This window comes from Nilaparvata lugens, chromosome 12 (genome assembly GCF_014356525.2).
Source record: "Nilaparvata lugens isolate BPH chromosome 12, ASM1435652v1, whole genome shotgun sequence".
Classification (NCBI taxonomy): Eukaryota; Metazoa; Arthropoda; class Insecta; order Hemiptera; family Delphacidae; genus Nilaparvata; species Nilaparvata lugens.
Window position 1 is genome coordinate 9,520,251 of NC_052515.1, and position 23,505 is coordinate 9,543,755.

Sequence of the window (23,505 nt, forward strand, 5' to 3'; positions counted from 1 at the left end):
ATTATAATATTACGAGTGTATACAATACAAATAGAATTTGATTGTAATTTGAGTATAACAATATTTTTAATGTAATATTTGAAACGAAATGACGACAGTAAATTGAAATGAAACAGTCGAGCATTGATAGATTTTCTGTATACCAGGATTTTACAAACAAATTATTTCGCGCAAGGTAGTTACTGAATGCTGATTCTAAATTCAAATGGATTCACACTATAAAACGATTTAATTGAAATAGAGAAAGATTTTATTGGTGTGTGTGCCGTGCTATGAATTTAGAAAGTTAATTTTGAATTTAGAATTTAGAAGCACACACAATATAACTTAATAAAAGGGATGCTTGATAAACATACCCAGTGCTAGAGAACGGGAAACCAGAAATGACAAGAGAGACAACGAAATAGAGAGAAGGTATCAATTATATTGTCACCTCTTACAGTGAATTCAACAATTAATAAAACAAAGAAGTTAATAAAACAAAGAAATCAATAAACAACAAATAAAACAAGAAGAAGAATCATGAAAACCGAAAATAAAATTACTAAATTTAGAAAGTTATCTCTGATATACTTAATTCGGTAATAACCTACTCTGTATGCTCTACATTTTAAAACGTTTTAGATTGAATCATAAAAGCTTAAAGGACTCTAATTTGAAAAGAGCAATTATTGAAAATTATCATCGATATGTCTCAGAAGTTAATCATAAATAAGAATAAATATTTTAAGAAAAGATCCACATAAAATTCATAAAATTCTTAGAACATTAAATTTTGAACACACTTGGAAACTTTAAAACACTATCAAAACATTATCAAATATTAATGATCCCCCCCAATAATAACTATTTAGTATCTTTATATCATGAACGCTGCAAGGACAAACATTCCTCAAGTATCACATCATGGTATACTACCTTAAAAAAAACTATTCAAAAATATATGTCATCAAAACAAATTTAGGAAAGGTTAGGGTCCTTGAAACTTCATTTGATCCTTTACAACTTTAAGATGAGAATTATTTTAAAACATTAAATTTAATCAATAAGGGACATTTAAAAATTCATGTACTCATTCAACTTTTAGTAGTTTAGAAGATTATAATTATTTATAAATTTAAAGAAAACTGAAATTCCCAGCTGGATCCTTACAGAGAAAATATGGCCTCACTTTTCAATGTAAAGATACAACCGAAAATCTATTACTCAAACCAAATTAATAAAATTAATAAACTATCTATCCCCAATAATATCTCAAAATTATGATTTAACAAAAGTCTAATTCCGCACGTTTTACTTGATTGAAAGTCTGTCGTCACTAAAACCCATTTTGTCACATCCGGAGTTCCTGGGACGTTCGTTTAATTTGGAAAAAAGTTGTTACCTCATAGCTGTTTCTTCAAATTGAATCTAGGCTCGGTGATCGAGCTCTACACGTCCAGATGGACAGGAGACAGCATACCCCAAGCTAGGACGGCCATCGATTCAGAGGCGTCTCAGCGGCTTAAAGACACACGTTCATGAACCCATGAAATGATGGATTCGTACGTTGATCCCCGTACTTACACCGCTGTTAGAATAAAAAAATAAACTAGGATAATACAAATTAACTTAACTTCAGTTATATAATAAAATCAAGGCATTACCTACTTCAATCTCTTGATTTAAAAGAATAGACTTTATTTGTAATAAGGGTTACGCCCTATACACAAAGCGATGAGTGCATAGTATTCCATAATAGGCCTACATAGTACATAATTCACAAGTTGATTGAACAACTTTCCATATCAACTTTCGAGTATAGTTGTTTAATATCAAAAAGATTCTCTTGAAAAATTATATGATATTTAGGTGATTTCTCCCTAATCAAAATCATTGAAATGATTTCAAATATGACAAATAAAGATGATAAAATTACTAATAGAATTAATCATAAAATACAGTCTCTGAAAATCTCACAAATTGACAGATCTATTTTTATAAATAATAATAGCTTTCTCTTCAGAAATAATACAAGCCAAAAATATCTTAATTCCTTCTAATAGGCACTCTATATTTCTACAAAACATATACCGTTCATTTTCTTACAAGATATCTAAGAAAACCTTGTGGAAAACTCGTAAAATTTTGCAACATAAGACACCAAAAAAATTCTGTAAAGTGAACTAGAAATTTTGCAAAACCGGCTGCCAAACTCCACATCTAGACGGGCCCTGTCTCATATGAAGCCAAACAACCAGTAATAGACATCAATAAACAGTGACAAAATAAAATCAAAATTAATAAAACGAACAAAATATTTAAAGAGACTCTCCAATCAATCCTCTGCTGTTAAGTTCATAATCAGATTATCCCATAGCTAACCTCAACAAAAAAATTTTAAATAGAAACAACAAATTAAAAAAAAATTATCAAATTATCACAATCATATGACCAGACCCTCATAACTCGACAAGTTGTTAAAATCGAGCAACTGACATTTGACGCATCTCACCACTGAAACAGCTGACGGCCGCCTCATGTCAAAGCAACCCTGACCTACGTATGCAACCGCTTTTCAATGTCATGAAGCCAATAACTACACAGAGTTAACTCACATGCAACGATGTTAGCAGCTTACGTATCATGATACACGTTGACCTAGATACACGTATCAACTTAGCAACAAAACTCATATCACCCATTTATACTCTCCATCTCGTTCCTTGCAATTTCGTGCAACAAAATAACGTCGGTTTTAGCTAAAGATAAAGGACATCGCGAATTGTCCCACAATTACCCAGCAACACCTACGCTACAATTCTGAATTTTTCCCTTTTGGAAAAGACTAAGATCTTCACTGTTTCACCAACAGAGATACAATTATTCAGTACATCACGACCACTTAATTTCCGTTACTCATTACTCACTTGGGACAGCAACATTTGAGGACAATATACATACACCAGTATACCTACAATTTGTGCTTCCTATCACCTTGGCACAACCACAGTACAAACAACTAATGGACCTTGGCAACTCAAAAAATACAGACTACAATTTTCTCTCCACAAAATCTCTACATACTATCTTCTCCTCATATACACAATAGATCTCATTTCTCCAGCACATGATGAAATATGACAGTACAAACGCCTAGGCCAATGATCATGATAACAGACACTGAACCATATCATAAAGAAAATTTTCCACTATCGACTAGTACATAACTGAACTAAGCTCCACAAAAAATATTTGAACAAAATTTTATACTGCCTACCACACTCAATGAAGAACCTTCAGAAACTCAAACCTTTATTTTAAGAATTCCATTGACAAAGACAAGCTAAAGCAAACAACATAAGCATATTCCCGAGATTAATGAAAATAGTCCCCATATTCTATAGTACTGAAACTTGTTGCATTTCCCGTTACATATTCCTTTTTTTTATCATCACAAAAGTTGTGAAAAATTGAGTTACCTAGATTTTCTTCCCGTTTCCTATTTTCTATTTTTTTTTTTTTTTAATCATTTTTCCATGTTTATGTTATATTAAAGAACTACTTTTCCTATTCTTCTACATTTCCCGTTTCTTCCCCCTTTTAATATTAATCACTTTTGCTGCAATTATTATGGGACATGATTCTATATCCTGTCTATCTTATTCAATCATTCTTCACTTTATTTTTACCCATCATACAGGATTCCTAGAAATTCAAGGTCACCATATACTAAACCAACACTATATAATATATTAAATTTCCCTAATTTATCCACCCAATACTGCAACAAAATATCAATTATCCTATCACCAAGTAAAATTAATTCTCATAATCAATTATCACCATACAATTCAAAAATTATTTATTTATTTTTAATTTCCCCAATTTCTCTGTATTGAAATAAATTACTTTCCACTGTCTGTATCACCAAATTAACTATAGCAGTATAATATTTATTATTATAAAATCCAAATTCGAACTCTATAAACTTTCTAAATTTTCTCTCATTCATTATACTTAATTTTGATTCAAATTGACTTATTTATTAACAATTTAACTTTCCCTATTAAATTAAATTTTTTGATTTTCACTACCCACATTATTTAGAAAAAAAATTTTATCCCCAGAAATTGAAAAATAAATTTTGACAGTGTATTGTGGCCATTCCCAGCTATCAATCTAACGAAAAGGAAACGTTAACAAACCCTATCACGTCTGACAACTCTCTTCACAACGCCAGACCACAAAATACACCCTATATTTTTATACCAAATTACTGACCCTACCAATGAAATATTATTGAACAACTGAAATTCCAGTACTAATCAGATAACTAAATTTTGATAGATGAACATCTCAAACAATATAATAAAGGATAGACAATTTGTCTCGGCACCAACCTTACAGTATGTTGGCTCACCAGACCCGCTATTGAAGATCAGCATCACGGACAACATCAAGACTCAACACTGCAGCCATCGTCTATCAGCTCAATCAAACGCAAAATCGCCATTCACAAGACTTGGTGGTCTTTGATGCAACACTGAAATTAGGCTTTCATTAGAAGATGCAAGGACTAATTTAAACACAAAATTGAAACTCAAACAAACAAAATAAATTCAACTTATCACTCAACTATTATTTTCCTGAAGTACTCCTCAAATCTAACCTTTCTTCAACTTCATTGTCAATAATCCAGGCTACAATCTGCAGTGCTACTGTCACTACAGTCTTCTGACATATCATAGCTTCTACTAAATTTCTGACTGTCCCTAACATGTCATTTTCTATAAGAATCTCGAAAAATAAAATTGTCCCTACACCAGTATAATGCCTTGAGCTAGGGCATCACAGCTAAATGGAAACACAGACAGGGAAAATATTAATATTGATCACATTAATAAAATAATAAAAAATTCAACTTCAATTAGTTTATCTTCAGCATTTGTTTGCTGCTCCAAACTTCAATACTCATTTCTGGAATCAAGCATTCATTAGCCATAAGAATGTTTAGCAATTTTATGAATAAACTGATTTGAAATTAACATAATAAGTCAATAAAAAGAGCAAAAGTAGCAGAGTGGCGCAGCGAATTGTGCCGTGCTTTGAATTTAGAAAGATAATTTTGAATTTTGAATTTAGAAGCACACACAATATAACTTAATAAAAGGGATGCTTGATAAACATACCTAGTGCTAGAGAACGGGAAACCAGAAATGACAAGAGAGACAACGAAATAGAGAGAAGGTATCAATTATATTGTCACCTCTTACAGTTAAATTCAACAAATAATAAAACAAAAGGAAGTTACATGATGAAAACCGAAAACAAAATTACTAAAGTTAGGTTATCTCTGAAATAGGTAATACGGTAATAACCTACTCCGTATGCTCTACATTTGAAAACGTTTTAGATTGAATCATAAAAGCTTGAAGGACTCTAATTTCAAAAGAGCAATTATTGAAAATTATCATAGATATGTCACAGAAGTTAATCATAAATAAGAATAAATATTTTAAGAAAAGATCCACATAAAATTCATAAAATTCTTAGAACATTAAATTTTGAACACACTTGGAAACTTTAAAACACTATCAAAACATTATCAAATATTAATGATCCCCCCCAATAATAACTATTTAGTATCTTTATATCATGAACGCTGCAAGGACAAACATTCCTCAAGTATCACATCATGGTATACTACCTTAAAAAAAAACTATTCAAAAATATATGTCATCAAAACAAATTTAGGAAAGGTTAGGGTCCTTGAAACTTCATTTGATCCTTTACAACTTTAAGATGAGAATTATTTTAAAACATTAAATTTAATCAATAAGGGACATTTAAAAATTCATGTACTCATTCAACTTTTAGTAGTTTAGAAGATTATATTATTTATAAATTTAAAGAAAACTGAAATTCCCAGCTGGATCCTTACAGAGAAAATATGGCCTCACTTTTCAATGTAAAGATACAACCGAAAATCTATTACTCAAACCAAATTAATAAAATTAATAAACTATCTATCCCCAATAATATCTCAAAATTATGATTTAACAAAAGTCTAATTCCGCACGTTTTACTTGATTGAAAGTCTGTCGTCACTAAAACCCATTTTGTCACATCCGGAGTTCCTGGGACGTTCGTTTAATTTGGAAAAAAGTTGTTACCTCATAGCTGTTTCTTCAAATTGAATCTAGGCTCGGTGATCGAGCTCTACACGTCCAGATGGACAGGAGACAGCATACCCCAAGCTAGGACGGCCATCGACTCAGAGGCGTCTCAGCGGCTTAAAGACACACGTTCATGAACCCATGAAATGATGGATTCGTACGTTGATCCCCGTACTTACACCGCTGTTAGAATAAAAAAATAAACTAGGATAATACAAATTAACTTAACTTCAGTTATATAATAAAATCAAGGCATTACCTACTTCAATCTCTTGATTTAAAAGAATAGACTTTATTTGTAATAAGGGTTACGCCCTATACACAAAGCGATGAGTGCATAGTATTCCATAATAGGCCTACATAGTACATAATTCACAAGTTGATTGAACAACTTTCCATATCAACTTTCGAGTATAGTTGTTTAATATCAAAAAGATTCTCTTGAAAAATTATATGATATTTAGGTGATTTCTCCCTAATCAAAATCATTGAAATGATTTCAAATATGACAAATAAAGATGATAAAATTACTAATAGAATTAATCATAAAATACAGTCTCTGAAAATCTCACAAATTGACAGATCTATTTTTATAAATAATAATAGCTTTCTCTTCAGAAATAATACAAGCCAAAAATATCTTAATTCCTTCTAATAGGCACTCTATATTTCTACAAAACATATACCGTTCATTTTCTTACAACATTTTTCAGTTTGAATTACGATTTCCATCTTCCATTCAAATCAAAAGGACTATTCTCAATTTTTACACTTTAATTACGGTACATTACAATAAATACTTTGATGGAAGCTTTCATTGAAGATAATTTCCTTAATTAAATTATAAATCTATGACGTACCTTTAGTAGCGGTTATAGGAGAAAAATCTCCATTGTGAGGTGACAATTTGATACTCTCTCTCTCTCTTCTCAATTAAAGCGACTACAGAGGCAAAAGACTAAAAATGCTGCTGGAACAAAAGGTTCCAGAGTCAAATACAAAAAAAAAAGCCTAAAGCTGGCATGGCAGCCATGATTAACACCAAGTTCTGATCAGACTACATTTTAGTACTGCTTATGTCGGAGGACAGACGCTGAGTGAAGCCACTTCGCTTTTCTCGTCTTGAGGTGGACAGCTGTGAGATCGTCCATACTAAATAGACCTAACCAACACCAACTGTGATTGGCAGTTACTATTCTCTAGAAAAATTTCCACCAATAGAAAGGGACGTTACAACTACAATTTAAGATGCATTCTCCCACCAAGTGACAGCTATTTTTCCTAGGCAGCTATAAATTCCTTGCCTTATAAGGTCGTGAACCAGACTTATATTCTAGTAAAAATGTTGATCTTCCCACAACTTCTACACACACACCTATAGAGTCGACACTACACAACGCAAAAAGCAAGGTTTATGAACTAGACTGTTGCTCCAGGAAAATTGATGTTATTCCTAGGATCCTAGCTTCTACGCACACACTTACAGAGTCAACACAACACAACACAGAAAAGCAGAACAGCAAAATCCATTTTTATAACAGGCTAACTTCTCAGGCTAATTTGCATAATTCTCATCACTCATAATTGTAACAATATTTTATTGCTACATGTGTGAGAGAGAGAGAGAGAGAAAGTGAAACGAGAAAGTAGAACGAGAGAGAAAAGCAGGGGAGAATGACTATCTAGTATCAAGGTATAAAATAGAGAATGACGTATGAGGAGGAAGAAGACTGAGAAGAGATAGAAACAAGATAAACGCCAAACTGAAGGAAGAAAACTTCTATTGTAGGGAGGAGGAATGCCAAGAATTTAAGTGATAGGCACTATGTTTTATCCTTATTCAAATTCCTGAGAGGTACAGCACAAGATTACCTTTTTTCTTTCCCTGTCCTTATCATTTTAATGATGTACTTATTGTGAGAATAAAAGAATAAAGGGAGTGTAAGGGAGAATAAATTTGTTTAAGAAAAGGAAAAATGCGAATGCATAGTAATGAAAGGAGAAGAATATCGAAACAAGGAAAGGAAAGCGTTAGAAGAGAAAAGAGGAGGAACACAGGGAGAAAGAAAAGCATGAGAGTCTCTGAAAGAGAAATGATAAGGAGTCAAAGAGTAAACGAGGAGAAGTAGATTGGAAACAAGAATGGAGGAGAATGAGAAAGAGTGTTCCGGAGGAAAAATATAACAAGGGAGAGAATAGATGAGAGGGACAGTCATAATGATGAAGGAAAAGAGCTCTTGTTTTTATAGCCTGCATTCCCGGATTTCTATTTTGCGTTGTTTATTTTCCGCGACCGCGGTTATCGTTTTTGTAGGCTTTTTCTGTCTCAATTGTATCATGAAATCGTGGACTCATTCGGAAAGTTTTGTGTACAATTTTAGCCTACGCATTCTTCTGCAAGCTTTGTTTTCCCTTTGATGGTCCTGTTAATTCTAATGTAGGAGGAAAAATAGAATAGCTTCCAAGATTTAAATTTTGTTCTCTTGAAGCAAACATTTTATTCTGGTTGAGCAGTTTTGTTCTAGATCTAGACTCTTGCAGTACTCTGACAATATGCCTTTTGTGGATGCTTTACCCTAGTACCAAACTGAAAGTTAGGTTGTTGTTGTTAGGTTCTTGTTATTATTAGGTAGGTACTTGTTATTGTTAGGTTCTTGTTATTATTAGGTAGGTACTTGTTATTGTTAGGTTGTTGTTATTCTTAAAAATTATCCCTGTTATTTTCATTACATTGCATTAAATGCGATGTGAAAATTTTGTGGGTTAAGTGGAAGAGGGGATTTAATTTTGAAACTTTGCCTACAACACTAAAGCTCGGTTTCACAAAAGCTTGTTTAATTTTGATGATGATTGAATGCTTTTCTGATTGTTTCTCGTGGCATTTATTCATTATCAAAATTAAACAAGCTTTTGTGCCAACCGAGATTTAGTGTTGCTTCTCTGATTGATTCTCGTGGCATTTAATCACGGTTAAAATTTGACAGGATTTTGTGCAACAGATCCTTATTTGACAAGGGTCTAAAATGAAATGAAATACTTGAAAAATGATGTCAAAATACAAAATTAATGACATCTTAGTCATTATACTATATTGTTGAATTCCTCACTTGAATATTTTGTTTACAAGTTTGTGTTTCTTCAATGGTTCCATTTTTTTAAATAACTCAATATTATTCGTTACAAGTGGTAATTGAGTGGAATATTTCTAATCAATTTATTAATTCAAGCCATCTAAATTCAAAATTTACAGTTTCAATATTTATTTTTGACTAAAATTTTATAAAAATTGTACACATGAAATTCTAACCTTATCTTGGACTTTGTCACCTATAAATTTGGAAGAAAAATAGCACAAGGACTACCTTATTATTTTATCTTCCAAATTTTATCTTCCATTTATCTTCCAATGACATGAGTGTCATTTGCATTGTAAATAGATCAAAAATAAATGAATTATTATTTGTAAATGGCATAATGAAAAATAGACGTGGATTTTCGAATTTTAAAGACTTGATTTGAATTTTCGAAAAAGAATAGAGAAGTACTGTTTTAATTTATAATTTTTGATGATCTCTTTTATATTCTCATTGTTTCAGCATGGGTTAATATAGTATCAAGTAATATTGAAAAATTATCTCACTAATTTGCAAATTATAACACTAAAATCTACGAGTCTTTTCTATCTGTACTACCTATTGTATAAAGACACTGGTCTCTCCTCAAAATCTATTCACAAATGAAAATTTCTGTACAAAATTCGAAGAACCAATCACAAGCTAGCTAGAGACTTGTCACTCCCACCTCTCCGTGTACTCTCTCCTGATTGGTCGAACAGTTAAAAACTCAGTTAATTCTGGATTTGGCCAGTAGGTGGCAGTACTTGGTGGGTGACAAAATACATGTCGCTGGGGATATACTGTATTGCAACTTAGTAATGTTATAATATTCATGATACTTGAATTTTGTCAGTAGATGACATCAGTTACTAGGTGATGTATTCATACGTTTTTAAATAAAACTATTGTGAAGTATTTTTATGATGATTTCGTTGTAAAAATGTGCATGCAAAGAATAGTTGATTAAATTAAATTAAAAGTAGCTTTGAACTATGAATTTTTAAACTGGATTCCCCTCCTACCAGTATCATAGTCCGTGTTCGGTTCAGTGAAAATATTATCCCAATTAGTTCTAATGGGTGTATTCCTACTTGCTCAGCCGGGCTGAGTGTAAATAGTCCCATTGGATCTCTCATTCGAATCATGTTTTCACTGTACCTGTTACTGATTACTGTCTCTAATATATTGGAATCCATCTTTATAGAGCCGAGTCTAAAGCTCATGTGGGAATCACCCCCAGCTGTATAGTGAGGTCCACGTTATAATGGCAGTGGAGAAAGATAGAAAAACAACGTTGCCGAACTTCGGTCTTGTCCTTCTATAGACGGTAGCTGATACAGATTTATTGATGTAATATTAACTGTGCATTCTCGTTTAAAATTATCAATTATATTTTATTAAGCAAATAATTATATTTTTCAATAATTTCATAATGAATTTTCACAATAAATTGAGATGAATATTTTGTTAATTTTTTAGTCTATTAATTACACATTTTTAAAAGACGATTTGGCAACAGAGGAAATTGAGAAAGAGATAGCGCTATTTGCTATGTTGAATGATAGACAAGGATAGCAATACCATTGCTAATCAAACACTGCCATTATAACATGGACCTCACTATAGTAAGGTTCACTGCAAACTGCTGTCACCATTGTTAAAATGCTGGATAATTGATGTTATTCGCTAGGAATGCAGACTGTTTTAAGTGAATCTAACTACAGAAAGGAAATTTAGATGATGTTACAGACACTCTCATCTCCCTACCTGACATTGTGCCTGTTGCACAACAGCCGGTTAAATTTTAACCGTGATTAATCCCACAAGAACCAATCAGAGATGCCGTTTTTTCGGCTTCTCTGATTAGTTCTCATGGAATTAATCACGGTTAAAATTTAACCGGCTGTTGTGCAACCGGGCCATATTTTGTAAATAATTTGATAAATCCAGTCTTACTGTGTCCTGAAAAGCTGTCATTTTTACTTTCCTTTCCCTATTACCATAGGTAATAAGCTACCCCAATTTCCAAATTTCTATACGTTTCAAGGTCCCCTGAGTCCAAAAAGTCCTCTGGCTTCAGATACAATTTAAACAAAAAAAATGGAAAAGATTGAGCATGAAAATCTCTACAATTAATGATCAGTAACATTTTCACCTAAAATTCTGTGAAAATTTCAGGGGCTAGGCCCCATCTATGTGAAGTTTGATTTTAGATTCCCAATTATCAGTCTTCAGATACTATTTAAACAAAAAATTTCAAGTGGAAAGGATTGAGCATGAAAATCTCTACAATTAATGATCAGTAACATTTCCACCTAAAATTGAAAAAAATCTGGTGTGGTACACTCACACAACTTTCCTTGCCCATATTTGAAACTACGATCAGACTTCTGTATATGTGTTGTATATATAATTGTTTTCAAAGTACTTTTCCTTTGAGTGAATAATTGTGAAATTCGATGATTTTTTTAGTCGTTCTTTTTTTAAAGTCGTCAAAACAGCTGTTCTACAGATGAAATATCTCAACTATGTGTTATTTTTATGAACTGCGCTACCTACCTACCTCATGCACGAGAAGGAGGTTACTAAGTCCATTTCCCAAGGATGGGATGAACCCCCCATTGGTTTCCCAGAAAGGAGACTCATGCCAGTTGATAGAGCTGATAAATAACTAACTATACAGAGTATGAATTTGAAAAAAATCGGTCAAGTTATTTTTGAGAAAATCGTGAAAAACATGGTTTTTTAGTAATTATCCGCCATTTTTCTCGAGAATATTACGGAGCTCCTGCAATTTTCCGGAAAAAAACTTATGTCATTTTATAGGGCTTATGAATAGCTATCCATGGTTTAAATTTGAAGAAAATCGTTGAAGCCGTTTTCGAGAAAACCGTGAAAAACATGGTTTTTTAGTCATCATCCGCCATTTTTCTCAAGAATATTACGGAGCTCCTACAATTTTCCCAGAAATGAGACTTATGTCAGTTGATAGGGCTTATAAATAGCTATCCATGGTATAAATTTGAAGGAAATCGTTAATGCCGTTTTCGAGAAAACCGTGAAAAACATGGATTTTTAGTCATTATCCGCCATTTTTCTCAAGAATATTACAGAGCTCCTGAAATTTTCCCAGAAATGAGACTCATGTCAGTTGATAGGGCTTATAAATAGCTATCCATGGTATAAATTTGAAGAAAATCGTTAGAGCCGTTTTCGAGAAAAACGTGAAAAACATGGTTTTTCAGTAATTATCCGCCATTTTTTCCGCCATCTTGAATTGGATTTTATTGAATTTCTTATTATCGGATCCTCATGGTATAAGGACCTTAAGTTTAAAATTTCAACTCAATCGGTTAATTAGGAATGGAGTTATCGTGTTCACAGACATACACACATACACATACACACACACACACACACACACATACACACACACAGGCCAACACCCAAAAATCATTTTTTTTGGACTCAGAGGACCTTGAAACTTATAGAAAACATGAAATTAGGGTACCTTAATTTTTTTTGGAAAACAATACTTTCCTTACCTATGGTAATAGGGCAAGGAAAGTAATAAGCTCGAAATTTGATTCAATTACAAATTGTTGGCAACTGTTGATTCTATTAAATCATCCATTATTAACAGATAACAGACCTCGAGTATATCCATCGTTATTGTCCTGTCACCAGCTGGCTCAGATCTGTGAATAGTAGACTTGAGATGCGCGTGAACACTAGCGTCAGATGATCAATTTTCATAACGGCAAGTAAAGTTGTGTGAGTGCGCCACACCAGATTTTTGACATAAGAGGTTCATACTAAGCCATCGAAATATAACTTAGCAAGGAAATCTAGATGATGGTCCAAACACTCCCCTTCTCCATCGATATATAGTTTGTAAATCAGCTGATTTACCTCAAACATTGACCCCCCGCCCCCCTCAGGGTAGTTTAAACGACCTTGTTGAACCGTCCGCTACCCCTCCCACCACACTCCTGGTGACCTTGAGAATCAGCTGATCGTCCCGCGAACACTGTAGTGGTGATAGTAGGGTCTTGACCTGGAGCCGTTCATACTCTCGTACCTTACTACTACTACGTAGTAGAGTGTGTGCCTGTTGGTTCCCTCGCGTGCGTGTGTGTGCTGGTGTCCATTGATTGAACGCGCCAGTAGTAGTAGTGGAGATTTGTGAATGGAATTTGGTGTAGCGATAGTACGCATGCGCGGTAGGGTGATAGGTTTCGGGTAGTCGCGCTGCGGAGTGCAGAGAGAGTTGAGCTTGGCTTGGCGACGAGAGAGGATGTCTGCAATATTGAGAGAGGCTTGTCTCTCTCCTCTCGGTAGGTCGGAGAAGGTTTAGGTTGTTGGTACTGGGTTCGGAACCCACTTGAACGGCTGGTTCATACATTTCCCATCATCATCCATAACATTACATTAACTGAGTACCCAAGAATAGACATGTGGCTTGGATGTCACTTGTAAATTTTGGTCCATTTAGTTTCTCATACTCATAGTCATCATCTCTTCAAATCGATTGGTTCGGAATCCTCCTTGAACTTCGGGTCAATTTCATGATCATGATCATCATAATCATGTTCATCATCATCATAATCTTGTTCATTCAAAACACATCCTATTTTTTGGCACATGTTATTCTTAATAAAAATTTGTGAGGATAGATTTTGGCCTAGCCTGTTTTTCTATCCCAATCATATTTATATCATCTGTAATTGTATTCGCTAATAAATAAATTACTCATTCATAAATGTTGAAAGATGTGATTCAGAATCCAACTGTAACTCCAATCATGTCACATTATCATTTTATCGTCTGATTAGACGAATTCGACTAATTAGTCACCTACTCAAATCCGGGTCTTATGTAGCTGATTCAAGCCCACTTGAATTGAAGAGCTATTTGCCTCTCATCAGTATCCCTAGCATTAAAAAACACTTGAAAAAATGAGAAATGATTCTTTTCATTATTTTATTATCATCATCCATCTCTTACCTAATCTCAAATTAGAACATTAAAAATGTTCTAATCTAATTGAATAAATTTTATTCAATCATTACAGCTTTTGAATGGAGTTTTCGGCTCAAATTTATTGTGAAAATGGAATAAAGTTGTCAATACTGGAACGAATAAATGAATAATCCACAAAAACGTATATAGTGTATGGACTTTCAGTATGGTCTCTCTTGGATTCACATTACTTGTCTTGAAAATTGTGGAAATTTATTTTCAGTAGTCACCTTTCCAACGAGGGAAAGCACCAACGGGGGTACCGAGAGCACGATGCTTATCCAATACGATCTTTACTCTCTAGTTGTAGTTGTAAATAAAATCTCAATAAATTGCTTAAACGATCCAGAAACAATCTAAATTAATCAATGATATTACCACCAACCGCGAGGGTTGACAAAAATAACACTTGCCACTTTTTGCTCAAATTAGGTGTGCTAATCTGTTAGCCAGCTGCATATGAATCAAATTTAACCGCCTTAAAACATGTCATCTGACGGAACCAATGTGTCTGACTTCTTGACTTCTTGTCTGAACAAAATGTCTGACTTCGAGATAATTTGCTTACTTTTCAATGGCGTCATTTTACGGTGGTGAATTCAATTCCAATTTTATGTAATTAACCCTCACACGGTTTGTGACTGATTACTGTTTTTATTACTGATTAGCAGGAAACCCGTGCTCCGCAAGGGTCTATTTCAAAACTTGACATAATGAAATCTTGGAGAATTGAAAATAGGCCTGTAACCATCCTCTGTTAATTAAGAATCTCTATGCAAAATTTCAAGTTTATCAGTCCAGTAGTTCAGTCTTGATGATGCGTCAAACATAATCTTCCTATCCCGTACGTGTATGAACCAGTTCTTTCCTTTATTATAGTGTAGATTAGGCTACTGGTTTTTTGGAATTATTGATTACTGATTTTTATGGGATTTCTGATTACTGTATGTATCAAGTACTGATTACACCAACTTTTGACAGTACTCTAAGATGACACCCTCTCCAATTAACTTGTGAACTACTCTGTTATTCCTCCTGACCGAACTTTGTGAACAATCTGTGATTAATCCTGTGACTATTGCCCGAACTTTGTGAACTATCTGTGACTCCTGCTCTCACTCTGTGGACTACTCTGTCACTCTGTGATATTGTTGGCCATAGCAACCACACTACCAATACCAACGGTGCAACTGAACTTCGGTTTGAGATTTGAGTTGACGTAGCCCCTGCTGCCTAGTATTGGGTAGGCCACTGTTTTTGGCTTGTGGTGGGGGGGTCGTTCGCGTTCCTCAATGAATCCCAGTTCCTAGGAGGGGATAGGGAGGGGTAGGCTTGGCAAGTAGGCTCTCCTCACTCTATCTCTCCCGGTCAATGACTCTCTCTCACTCTCAGTACCTAGGTCAAGGTCGTTTGTGTTGTCATGTCGTCCTTGTCACCTCTCTCTCACTCTCACACCCCCAACCCAACCTCCTCCTTATCAACGTCTTCCTCCTCCCCCCCCACCGTCATTACTTTGTTATCATTCTCCTCTCCCCACACTACCAGCGTCTTGGATACTGTTATCACTCACTCATTCTCTCTCTCAAACTTCACCCTTATTTTCATCAATTTTTTCTCCCCATCATTTTCTCTCCCTTCTCTATTCTAGTCTGAATCCATGGGCAAAGCCCCAGTTTGCTCAAATTTTCCACCGCCTTATTTAATCCTCACTAATTTTATATGTTCACCGAAATATTGAATTTTTTCCTTCAATGTTTGGTTTTGAAGCATCTAAATTCCAAAATCTACTTTGTGAAAATAATTAAGGACTGAAAATTTTGTGAAGTGAACAACTACAAGACTTGACCAATTTCGGACTGTGTGTAACCTTATCTAAATTTGGGAGAGGAATAGCACAAGGTTACCTTGTTTTTCCTCTCCCTATCACTTCGATGATGTACTTATTGTATGAATCAATAAAAGCTATTTCATTTGGATTTCGCTTTCCTGTAATGTATTTATTTAATATTTTGTTGTATTTTGTCAACAGTTTTGTTGACAAAACTGTATTAAAACAGTATTTTGTCACCCTACTCACGGACGAGAGCATCCCTCTCCCTATCACTTCGATTATGTACTTATTATATGAATGAATAAATAACGAAACATAATAAATATCGTATTTTTCCTTCAATGCAAATTTAATAAAATCTACACATATAGTGGCACTAACAGTTGTTTTGGTATAATCCTAATGTAAAATTTAATATAGCTCTGTATAACCTTTATAGTGTTTCCCGCCGCCATATTTAATCCTTTTATAGGATTATTTCCAACTTATTTCAATATTTCCAACGAAATATTAGTTTTTGTTCTAGAATGTCAATAAAATCTACACATATGAGGCAGCTTACCATTGTTTAGGTATTCTTTTTAATTCGGCCCTTGTAAAACGTTTACAGTGACGATCAATAATTTTTTTATTACTTTTTTTTAATTAATTTTTTTTATTTATTCATTTACAAACATCTATACAGGTATGGAAACAACAGGCATTATAGCCCAAAACTGTTCCCGATTCAATATCGGTTCAAAGTTCAAAGTTTTCATCATCATAATTAGGTTTAGTTTTCCAAGTAATTCTGATTTAAGTTTTGTGTTGTAGGTACGTTTTAAAGAAACGTGTTGTAATATTTTACTGTCTCTTTTGTTCCTTTCTGTTGATTTTCACCTTTCCAAAAATGTATCTTTTTTACACAAAGTAAAGATTTTCCCATAAAAGTTGATGCAAATTAAAGATCTCGCAAAGTCAAGATATTTCCATAAAAGTTTTCCATGAGTTCAGTTTTCTCAGTCCCATACCTGGAGATTCAGTAGGCAGTAATCAGTTGAACAATGGTTCGTTTGTGATTAATAATATTCAGACGTCATCTTTTTTGCGAACAATGCAAATCTTCCCACGGTTTGTTGGATTGTTCCTCTTGAATTGAATTGTTCCTCTATTGAATGTACCTACACGTTCAATTTGCTTCGCCTAGCTGTATGAGTATGATTTTCATCTTGGAATTGCTGGATTCAACTTTCTCTTTGTACAATATTTATTTGTTATTTGTTATTCTTATTTCATTTTATTTAAATACGAGCACAAATGATACATAAAGATTGGGAGAGGACAACAGGTTAAACCCAAAATTATTGTTTCTAACCTGAATAAAAGTTACCAAATATAGGGTTATGGGGTTATGTTCTCACTTACCTAAATAATAGTCCAATTCTCACTCCAAAAGCATTTAAACTAATAATTTCAATTCTGATGGTCACATAACTGAATATGAAATATTTCACTTGATAAATCACTATATACGAGATAATTTTTAGCTATTTTGTAAAATTTTGAGCCATAAAAAACAACCAAGTACTAACTCCTTCCATTCTATCCAGCACACCCCACCATGAAGCCCGTTTTTTGTATTTTTATTAAGTAGTAATTTGTTTTTTGATCGTATTGTTTTGTATTGTTATTTCTATTGTGTTTGTATTGAATTAAAAAAAAAATGACTTCAATCTAACCTAACTTGATTTGAGAGCCAGACCATATTAAGCGTTTTTCAGGCCTGTTTTTTCAGCCAATCGGAGAGCTTCCTGCCCCGCTGACTCAAAAAACGCTAAATTAGGTCAATTGAATGAAAACTAGCAATTGCTCAGGTCTGGTGTCAAAAATTTCAACTATCATTTGAACAATATTTACTAGGGCTGATGTCATGATGGCTCATTCATTATTTTTTCATCAATTCAAATAGATTTCCACATTTTTTCAATCACCTAACAATCGTTTCCACATCTTTTCAATCACCATTCAAATGTTCCAATTAATGGTGATTTGAGTGTGATATTTTTGTTTTTTATTCTGTTTTCAACCATCAAAATTTAAAATTCATAGTTTTCGTTGTTTTTTAGTGAAAGTGGTCTAAATTTTAGAAAATTGAAACCATATCCCTATCTCGGACTTTTACAATGTTATCTAAATTTGGGAGAGAAAAACTAAGGATTCTCCTTTTACTATTTCAGAGAAAAACTAAGGATTCTCCTTGTACTATTTCTCTCCCAATCAGTGCTATTTTGTAAAAATTATAAATAAATAAATAATAATAATAAAAAAAATCAAATTTCCCCATCACCTAAACAATTGTTCACGTGAAATTCTTACCTTATTTAGGACTTTGTCACCTAAATTTTGAAGAAAAATAGCCCAAAGACTACCTTATTATTTTATCTGCCAATGTTATTACTATTACGTTAGTGTCATTTGCATTGTAAATAAATAAATAATAAAATTTCCAGGGCTGATGCCACGAAGATTTTCATGATTATTTTATGTGTTTTAAAAATAGATTTTCTCTGCCTTTTTGTTGCAGATTCGATTCGCACCAGCAACGGCCTGGACACCCGCCTCTACAAGGCATCCGACTATGACAGACTAGCTCTGTCTCTGGTGTCACCACTTCCCAACGAGCAGGACTTTGCCATCAACGTGTGCACTCTGCTCTCGGCCAACGACACCTCGGCCAAGCACCATCTCAGGCTGCATCAGCACCCCAGGCTGCTCACCTTCCTCATGGCGCATGCTGCTGTCTTCAATCATGGTCAGTTTCCTAGAAAATCATTGCTATCAAATCTAGCTATAGATTGAGCTATTTTTGGTAAATTGAATAACTTTCTCAAAAATCGATATTTCTAGAAAATTTTTGTTTTATTCAATCAACAATACCATGAAGAATTCATCCTTTAAATTTCATGGATTCATCTCTCATAGAATTTTAATTGGATACTGAGGCTCATATTTTTTTATCCATATTACTGAAGCCCCTATTATTCTACCCATATTACTGAGGCCCATGTTCTTATTTTTACCCTCCATCCAAGTTTAGAAGAAGATTTATCAGCTGTTGGCTTAAATTTTGAATGTAACTCGTTATAATAAATGCGATCATTTCCACATGTAAACCTGGATTAGCATTAAACGTAGATGGCCTAATGAATGGATATCTACATACCTTAAGTGCATATGGCCAAAATACAGTATAGGGGTCGATGTCAAACGAGGACACCGACAGAAGAGGACTCTTCTAAAAGCACAGAACTGACTGTGGAGGACTCTGACAGTTGAAGACTGCGACCGTAGAGGAATGAAAATCAGTCCTCGATATTGAAGAGTCCTCAACTGTCGCCTGCTGCGACAGTCGAGGACTGACTGTCGGGTCCCCACAGTATAGCTGTGTAGGCCTACTAGTGTATAGTTGGAAGATAATATTTTTTGTTGCAGAGAATCTACCCGAGAACTAACCAAGTAATATTCATCTATTTATTAATTTTGTACAAAAACAATTCATTTTGTAGAACAAACGGAACACTTTTTTGAAAAATAACAAAATAATACAAGAAGTAAGTATTTTCTCAACTAATGTTCATAATGGATAAAGAAGTACAGTAATACACTATTAGCCTAATGGTGGAAGATTCTATTAGACATTGCAGTTTAACCAACTGCTGGAATATTACTACTGTATGAAACTAATCTAAAATGTCCAATTGAAGCTATGAATAGAACTAAGGACTCCAGCTACTACAAATATTGACCAAAGAACTAAATAGCAGAAGGAAATTTGAAAAATGAAACTGTCCAAAAATTGCGATCAGTGGCGAATAGGTAAAGCCGCTTCATTGGCAAGGGTTCGATTCCCGGTCTGGGCGCAATTTTTGGACAGTTTCATTCATTGAATTTCTTACTGCTATTTAGCTCTTTGGTCAATCTTAGAAGTCCTTAGTTCTATTTATATAGCTTTAATTGGATATTTGAAATAATTATGATACAGTAACACAAATCAATGTTGTGTGTTTTTCGTTGCAGCGTCGACGCGCGAACTATTCACAGAGCAGTACGAGAAAGTGCGTGGCTACTCGATGCGTCACTTCTGGACAGATGTGCTGGAGGAGGACAGTGAACTGCATGCCCTGCTGGACGAGACGCGCTTTGTCAAACGCAAGAAGAAGTCGGCGATCGAGCATAGCTGTGCGGCTGATGACGTCGCGACGGCTGTTGGCGACGCGGCTGCGGTCGCGGCGACAACGCGACCTGGCGGCGAGCGGAGGATGAGGTGAGTCGAAAACACTAATACAGGGTGTTTACGAACTCCCTACTTGTACTCTCTAGGGCATTGTTCCTGGGTAGAAAACATATCCAAATATCATATTTAAATTGTCAGGAAGTCTTCAATTACTCACACAGCGGCCATTTTGCTTTTTTCACTTATTACTTTTTTCTAAATAATGGTTGAACATACAAAATTGAATCTTTGCACAATCATCTATAACAACTAGACAAATCTTCAAAAAAAATTATGATAATTTTTCAAATTCATGAAACAAAATGGCGGCCATTTAAAATGTTGTTTCTTGAATAACTCAGTAACCGTTGGAATTACAAAAAAATACAAGAATAACTTTTTTTAGTAAATTTTATTACCTATCGAATGGTACCCGAGTTTTATGAGATTGGACCAATATTAACTGAGGTATGGCAGTTTATTCTCAACTTATGCCAAGACCAAGAAAGTTATGTAACATTAATTATTGTTTGAGATAATCTAAAATATCTTACAAATGACATGCAAAGCAGACGGAGACGGTTGCATCGTTGTGGCAGATTTTAGCCGCATCACTAGATTTTAGTGCCCTATCACTAAAGCTACCATATATCAGTTAATATTGGTTCAATCTTGAAAAATCAGATGCCAATCGATAGGTAATTAAATTCACTGAAAAAAGTTATTCTTGTAAATTTTTTGTAAAACGAACGGTTTCTGAGTTATTTAAGAGACAACATTTTAAATGGCCGCCATTTTGTTTTATGAATTTGAAAAATTATCATAATTTTTGTAGCTTTGTCCAGTTGTTATTAATGATTGTGCAAAGTTTCAATTTCGTATGTTTAACCATTATTTAAAAAAAGTGAAATAAACAAAATGGCCGCTGTGTGAGTAACTGAAGACTTCCGGACAATTTAAATATGATATGTAAATATTTTTGTTTGTTTTTAAAGCTTCCGAGAGACTCTAATCAGAGTATAGGAATTGTCAAAAATACATACAGTAATACAAAAAAAGAAGAAAAAGTCACACAAAGGAACCCTCTCTACACACAAACTCTTCTGTGGTATAAAATACTCCAAGCATCAAAAAACTTTTCAACTCCTCAAAAACATCTTCACAATTTTTCAAATGAGTAGGAAGCCTTCAAATAAATTTAAGGCCCAAATATGTTGTTTTTTCTCAATAAGAGCTGTTCTATGATACAGTGAAGCATAGTCTCCTCTATTTCGTGTATTGTATCCATGCGAATGAGCATTTCTAGTCATAGTATTTCTTCTAACATGCATAATCACCTCATAGATGTAAATAGAGGGAACTGTTAGTATGCCTAATTCTTTGAAGTGGTTCCTACAGGACTCTAATACCTTTGATCGTTCTAACAGCTTTTTTTGGAGCTTGAATATGTTTTTTACCCAGGAAGAATGCCCCAGAGTATTGGTAAGGAGTTCGTAAACACCCTGTAAAGTGGAATTCTATATTAAGATTCACGTTATAAAGTCCATTGGAATGATAGGGCGGCATAGTTATGATCTTTCCACCACCTTCTATAGCAAATTGCTGTGATTCAAGCTATCCCGGTAATAATAAATTATTTATTTATTTATTCGTGGATGAAATCACAAATCATATAAATATGATTATTGTATTATATATTATTATTGAAAAATAGTTTTTGTCTTAATAACTAAGTAGCCGGAGATCAATTCTGATCTCAAGACTATTCAAAGCAATTCAAAGCAGAGACTCATTCACTCTTCTCAAGATCAGAGGCTTAGAATCTTGCGTAGAATATTAGTTGTACCAAGAACTGCTGCTTTCTGCATAATTCTCATAATATGCCAGTTCTCCAACTGCAGTTGTTCCATTGCTTGTCTCCATTCTTTTGTGACCAGTCCATTGGCAGACACTACTATAGTGATTATCACCACCTTCCTTAATTTATACATATCTTTCAGTTCAACTGACAGGGACTGGTATTTTATTTTATTTTCGGCAATGGTACTCACTAGATTCTCATCAAGGGGCACTGCCACATCAATTATGTAAGCCTCTTTATTCTTTCTGTCAAACAAGACGATGTCTGGCCTGTTAGCCTCCACTGCAATCCCAAAGAAGTCTTCCCTTTTCACCATTCAAGACCATTTCTGGCTTACACTTGTTATAGGGCACCTCAGTCGCTATCAACTCATATCTTTTCGCCAATGCCTGCTGAACCACTTTGGCCACATTATTATTATTATGGTTTATTGTTGTTAATAATGATCTTAATAATAAAGTTAATAATAAAATATCTCAAATGTACCAATTATATTCACCTTTTGAGTTGTTCTAACACTTTTTCTCGTTTGATTTCTTTTAGGTTAGAGCCGGACGACAAGGACCTGTTCTGCGTGGGGCGCACCCTGGGCACACAGGACCGCTACGGACAGCGCGTGCTGCAAATCGCGCAGATTGCGCGCAACCTCTCCTTCGAGGAGGACAATTCGCAAACGCTCGCCAGCGACACCACCTTCGTGCGATTCGCGCTGCTCTGCTGCGGCGCCAAATGGAATGTGCTCAGGCAGAGTGGTGAGCAAACATCAACCAATTCACTCAATATTTCAACATAATATTAAAATAATTTAAGAATTCATAATTATTCATTTATTCGCCTCAGAAATTAATAGGATCTCAGATCGGCTGGATTCCAATTTGTCTTGCAAACAAAATTAGATGATCATTTAAGCTTCTTTTTCATAATGTTTTGAAGGTAAAAGGGGAGGCTAAGTAGGTTAGTTTATGATTTTGAATGGTAATATGTTTTTAATATCGGGGCACCGAGCTTCGCTCGTTATTTTTATTTATTGATAAACAGAACGCTATTCCCTAAAATGATCGTGTTTATATTCTACAGCTGGCTATACGTCAGCTTATGAATTTCGGGGATGCGATATTTTGATTTTCCACAGAATCACTCGCTCACTTTTTACTATCCACAGACGACGAAAGTCTCTGCTGTTTCAGCCATGGATGAATTATCCTTTTAATGTCGTTCAGCGAGTTTTCCCAAGGATGAGACCTAGTTCAATGATTTTTTTTATT

The 23,505-nt window shown here is 34.2% G+C and overlaps 1 protein-coding gene across 1 annotated transcript in view; it reads left to right on the forward strand.

The window, feature by feature from the left end:
* The window catches only part of LOC111044402 (AT-rich interactive domain-containing protein 2-like), a 120,246-nt gene that overhangs the window by 47,820 nt on the left and 48,921 nt on the right, over nt 1-23,505 (forward strand). Inside the window, exons 5-7 of the mRNA XM_039439448.1 lie at nt 18,691-18,918; nt 20,184-20,430; nt 22,784-22,992. Coding sequence (XP_039295382.1) covers nt 18,691-18,918; nt 20,184-20,430; nt 22,784-22,992 — 684 coding nt within the window. The remainder of the gene's footprint in view (nt 1-18,690; nt 18,919-20,183; nt 20,431-22,783; nt 22,993-23,505) is intronic.